Source organism: Salvelinus sp. IW2-2015, linkage group LG15 (assembly GCF_002910315.2).
Source record: "Salvelinus sp. IW2-2015 linkage group LG15, ASM291031v2, whole genome shotgun sequence".
NCBI lineage: Eukaryota > Metazoa > Chordata > Actinopteri > Salmoniformes > Salmonidae > Salvelinus > Salvelinus sp. IW2-2015.
This window is the reverse complement of record NC_036855.1, coordinates 23,922,441-23,928,115: the sequence shown is the minus strand read 5'-3', so window position 1 is coordinate 23,928,115 and position 5,675 is coordinate 23,922,441. Positions and strand designations below refer to the sequence as shown.

The following is a 5,675-nucleotide window of genomic DNA, read 5'->3' as shown; positions in this document are numbered from 1 at the left end:
TATTCTGTTTATTCATGGATACAGGGATACTTGTAAGTAGGATAACACAGGTGCATGTAAACAGTTTATCCCGAATACGACCTTAAGCGGGATATGAGCTACTATCCCTAAAACTGTGCCCATGTAAACGTGGTCACTATATCCAAATATCTGTTTTATGGTGTCCCTTGAACATGTGGCATAAAACAACCAATCAACGCTCTTGCGTGATAAAGTTTTGACCTCTGAACTCTGGCCAGCAACAACAGAGTGAAGATGGCGGAGGTTGATTTTGGTGACTGTGAGCTCTTTGAACAATTGGAAGAGAGTATGCCTGTTGCTACTCACATTCGGTTCACGGAGGAAGGTGGAGAGGAAGGCTCTGAGCTCAGTGAAAGATTGGAGGAGTGTGAGGAGACAATCCGGGGTCTAATAGAAGAGAATATCCTTGTGTGAGAAGCTAGCGGGTGCTAGCTAGCCACCATGTCTGTGGCCTAACTTTAGCTAGCAAACGAGACATCTTTATTTCACCGCTCAACCAGTCACTGGACCTGCCTCTTGACAGCATTTCAGCTCACTAGCTTGCAAACAATTTTGTCATCGCAGCTAAAAAACATACTAGTTAGAACCCATGCAAAAAAAATCGACGTTTACTACGAATTGACAAATAGCTAGACAAGACTAGCACGCTAACTCCCTAGCCGAATAAACTCAACAATTTACGATGAATTTGAGCGGCAACTAGTGTGGGTGAACTGGAGCTCCGACATCACATAACTTAATTTTATTAAAAACTACTGATTTCAGGACCGAAAGAATAATCTGCAATTACACATAACAAAACCTTAATTTTATGTGACATCTGACACTAGTCGCCACTCAACATCGTTAATCGTGGAGTTGAGTTTAATCGTCTAGTAACTCCCAAGTCTGGTGGGGAGGAATAACGTCAGCCTAAAACTGTTACATTTAGTCACATTCTTGAATAAACACTGCTTAGTTTATGTACAATGCTAGAAGCAGATCCACTTTCCATTCATCCAAATATAAATAGTTTGTGGTTAACTGAATAACCTTTTCCAAACAAACTAGCAGATTGGTTGAACGTGCTCGATGTCTATTTTGTTTTGATCAAAAATGCCTCAGTATTATTTTTCTTTAACCTATTGTCCACATCAAGAGTTGAAGAGAAAATTGAAAGTTTTGACAAGGCCAAGGTAAGTTATCGATGTGCTACTCACTACAGGCATAACCTGTGTGTAATGTCCTCATTCAAATATTTTTCTTCCAGTGGCATTAATGTTGAAAACATCAAGATTGATGGGCCTCTTCTACAGATCCTTTTCGCAAATAATAGCATCTCAAAGTAGGATTTTTTTTTGGTTTCTTAGTCAATTTCTCCAATGATTTTTGTAACTTTATTTCTATGTCTATGGGTGTTAACATGTGAACTGTTAATCTTATTTTCCCAGGCAATGCCGTCAAGAAATTGAAGACTCCATCTGTAGCATTGTTCAGAAACATCAGCCGCATGGAGAAGTTGAAAAAGGAAATCCCTCCGGCAATGTCAACCCTCAGGTACATCTTCGGATTTGGAGATGGTCTTGCTCAAGCTTCAAAGAAGAAAATATGTTTTACAAGGAAAATATTTCACATCTGTTTCCTTCCACATGCAGTCTTCAAGTTTCATTATGGAAGAAGATCAGAAGACCAAGAGCTGTGGCATCAAAAAGATTAAGGAGGCCTTCAGTGTGGGTGTTTTAATTTAAAAACAATTTTTTTAATGACAATCTAGGTGTCTGTCCCCTGCATGTCTTGTAAAATGCACCATTTGCATTTGTTTGTCTGGATATATTTGTGTGTCTCTTTTTCACAGATGGTGGGAAGTGTCCTATATTTCACCAGTTTCTGTGTGGACAAACTTGGACAGCCCCTGCTTAATGATAACCCCCAGCAGACAGAAGGATGGGAGGTTCCAAAGTATCCTCAACACTGCTTGCTCTGCTCTCTGTGGACAGCCCTGTGTCCTTCAGTCACTTATTTTTTCTAAAATGACACATTTCAGTGTAGAATCCAGCTTTCATTGTTGGAGAACATCAACTGAAAAGAAATCTCACTTTTTGAACCATTATCTTTTCTATCTTTCATTGTGTGTATTAATGTACGTGGTAGTCGGTATATGAGTAAAAAAGTGTGCAGTGTTTTGTTACGCACGTTGAACCTACAGTTGCATCATTTAATTGAGTTCCTTAATTGTTGCAAAGATATCAGCAGGTCTTCAGCCAGGTCATCGCCTTAGATGGACAGGAAGTACAGATGAAAGAGAAAAGGTATAGCAGAGATTTAGTTTTTTTATGCAGGAAATATCTGTACATTTTATTGTTGCTTTTGTGCCTATACTACAGACCTAAGCCTTGTTGTTTCAACTGTGGGTTGGATGGTCATCAACTGCGAGACTGTCCTCAGGTAAGTCTTGAATATCATTTTACTTTAATATACATCTTATAACATGGAAGTTGTTTACTTACCATGGGCAGACAGAAGAGCTTAAAACCAGGTTTGACACGTGATCAACAGCTCTGTTCGTTTCTTCTTAGCCAAAGGACATGGCCAGAATCAATGAGAAGCGGAAGGAGTTTTCTCAGGGTAACCAGGGCAACCTGAGCAATCAGCGTTACCATGCTGAGGAAGTGGAGGAGCGATTTGCCAGATACAAACCTGGAATCATGAGGCAAGGCACATTTGAAATGTCTGAAGACACTGACACAAGAAGAGACTAATTTGTTTTCAGTTATTGCAAGGTTTAAGTGAAGTTGTAGAACTAGGGTTTTTGGTATCACAAATCTGTTAACCTTTGCTTGTGTTTCTGGCATTGATCAGTGAGGAGCTGATGTCTGCACTGGGAGTTGAAATGAACACACTACCCCCTCACATCTACCGCATGAGGCGGTTAGGCTACCCACCTGGCTGGCTTAAGGAGGCAGAGATGGAGAACTCGGGTCTCACGCTATATGATGGGAAGGGTAAGATTTCACCCGGAGAGACCAGAACCACTTTACTAAACACTTGCCTTGCAGTTTTTGTTGAATCACTGATCTTTTCTGATTCTTAATTAATATTGGGCTGCTATGTATTTAAACTGTGTTCACCCTTTATAGTGTCAAAAGATGGAGAACTAACAGAGGTCGACCATGGACAAAGCATTTCCTATGATGTTTCCAAGCTAGTAGATTTCCCAGGCTTCAATATATCTGCACCACCTAGTGTGAAGGATGTAAGTCTTCTTGAAATCAGTTTGCTGTCCATCATTAGGGTACAAGCATACCGATCTTTGCCACCACTTGTAGACCTTTACAACCAACATTTYCCCCTGACTTTTAGGACTACAGGCTATATGGCTCTATTCCAATACAGCATAACCATATGAAGCAGAATTTTGCTGACTATCTGTCTAACAATTTTCCAATGGTAACTACAATTCTCCTATTCCACATTTTAATAAATTGTTTGTCCACTGTATATGTGCACACTATAAAGTAATATATTTGCCAATAGCCTGGTGCCAACTGCAATAAGAGACTGCATGAATCCGAATCAACTCCCCAGCAGACGAAGAAAAGGAGATCTGATGCCAGGAGTTCAGATATGGATGTTGATTCAGGTAGCGGTGTTATTATTCCAGGTGTCTGAATACAATGTATAACCAATTACTCTATTGCAACCAGCAGATCATTTTGCTATTCACTGTCATGACTGGGTGGTCGGTCTGTCTGTTTGCAGAAAACAAAAGTCACTTATGTTGTATGTGTGCAATGGCCTCCCTGCTCTGGCAGTGCATAACGCTTGTCAGTGTCTGTTTCCAGACCAGGATACTACACCTCGCCGCCACCGGAGCTCAGACAGCTTCCAGTTCCAGCCCCCGCTGCCCCCTGACTCACCATCCTTTGGTTCACCACCTCCCTTACCTCATGGTACACCACCAGCCACTCCCACTCCACCCCCTCTTCCTAAGGGAACACCTCCCCCCACACCCACTAATGGTTCACCGGCTCTACGGGGACGCACTGTGGGAGTGGGTGAGGAGTCTGTAGGTGGGGAGGAGGAAGAGCTGACACTGGAGGAGCTAGAGGAGCAGCAGAGGCTGATCTGGGCTGCATTGGAAAATGCTGACACCACCACCAACAGTGACTCTGAGACACCAGCTGTTGGAACACCCCTCCCCAGCTCGCCCAGCGTCTCCACACCTGCCCAAGTCGACACTGAAACTGAAATGGAGGAAGGTGAGGCTGAAGATGAGGAAAAGGAGGGATCTGTGGAGGTTTCCAGCCACAACAGTGATGAGCAGATCAGTGTTGATCCATCTTCTAGCAAATGTCAAGATGATGCTGAAGATAAAGGCAAGGTGGTTGAAGATGAGAGCAGCTTGCTGAAAACACCAGTCCAAGAGGAGAGTCCTATGAGTCCTGAAGCTGCTGCAGATAGAGGCAATGTGCTTGCACAGAGGCCCAGCTTGCTGCAAACACCAGTCCAACAAGAGAGCCGTCAGCCAGACCCCTCAGATCAGGATGCTGTCGAGGGAGATCTGTCTGACTCTATGGGGAAGGTAACAGCCGTGCCTCACCGGAGTAGGTTCGCACATGGCATTATTCCTTTTGAGGACACGCCAGAATTCACAGAGGTTGCTGAGGCCACCGGGACATWCCTTCGAATCCGAGACTTGCTGAAAGGTTCCCCTCGAAATATGGCGAAAAAAAAGTGAAAAGACTGGCTTGAATTAAAATCCAGGGATTCTTTTGCATAAACACTTTTATTTTTTATTTTTTTTAACAAATCTGTGGTTTTAATACACTTTTCTTTAAGTGTGCCACAAAAGTTGGAGCTGAACAGTTTGGTGACCTGTCATTCAAACTTATTTTTAATGGTTTATTTTTTTTGTACCAAAATGAATGTATTTTATGCGTTAGCTGTGGTCTATAAAGACGCAAGGTTTTTTAGAATATTTTTCTTTAAGGAAACCCCATAAGCCAGTTTTGGCGTGTCTGTTTTGCCATTCACATAAAATCATTTTTGTAGCAATGACAACATCCATATTGCTCTTTTAGGTGTAAAGATAAGATTTTATAAAATGTTTTTCTTCTGTTTTTACCATCGCTTGATCATTTTTCTATGACTTTGCATTCTAGGCGCCTCTCCTCTTCTCATGGTTAAAGTAGCCTCCCATTGGCTACTCCTATCAAATAAGGACATATTCATCTCGATTTTAAGTTAATTTGAAACTTGATTGGATTGTTGAGGTGATTTTTAACTGGATTATTTCTATTTTGACACAGGAAGTCGGTGTCTTAATTCAGAATTTCACTACAGCAATATGGCTCTGCTTAATATTGCACGTTTATTTAAAAAAAAGTAACGACCATTGTAAGTCTTTTCGTCAGCGTCATAGACTTGGTTCAGCATCTGGTTATTGCTTCTACATAATGGCACTAGAGAGCAGCAAAACCTAATTTGACATTTTCAGGTAACCATATTAAATTTGACTAAGAGCAACTTGTCTAGAGGAGAAGTGTCAAAGGAGATTGGCCTACTTTTTACTTAGGGGTCAATGGTTTGTTTTTGTTATTCTAAATTGGACTGTCATTGTAGTTTTGCCATTGAACGTCTGAATTAAACGTACACAGTATGTGGGAAGGCTGCTT

General features: G+C 41.5%; 1 protein-coding gene across 2 annotated transcripts; it reads left to right on the top strand.

Moving 5' to 3' along the window:
• Nucleotides 1–220: 220 nt before the first annotated feature.
• LOC111974163 (zinc finger CCHC domain-containing protein 8) lies at nucleotides 221–5,124 on the top strand. Of its 2 annotated transcripts, XM_070447041.1 has the most exons (14): nucleotides 221–423; nucleotides 1,156–1,196; nucleotides 1,271–1,345; nucleotides 1,452–1,557; nucleotides 1,656–1,730; nucleotides 1,856–1,959; nucleotides 2,244–2,309; nucleotides 2,385–2,445; nucleotides 2,577–2,710; nucleotides 2,860–3,002; nucleotides 3,138–3,253; nucleotides 3,361–3,447; nucleotides 3,535–3,640; nucleotides 3,843–5,124. In XM_070447041.1, the coding sequence occupies exons 1-14, from the start codon at nucleotides 256–258 to the stop codon at nucleotides 4,736–4,738; spliced, it is 2,178 nt and encodes a 725-aa protein (XP_070303142.1). In that variant the 5' UTR covers nucleotides 221–255; the 3' UTR covers nucleotides 4,739–5,124. The 2 variants fall into 2 exon arrangements, with proteins under 2 accessions (XP_070303142.1, XP_070303141.1); XM_070447040.1 differs by having other exon boundaries at nucleotides 2,244–2,445.
• Nucleotides 5,125–5,675: the final 551 nt, after the last annotated feature.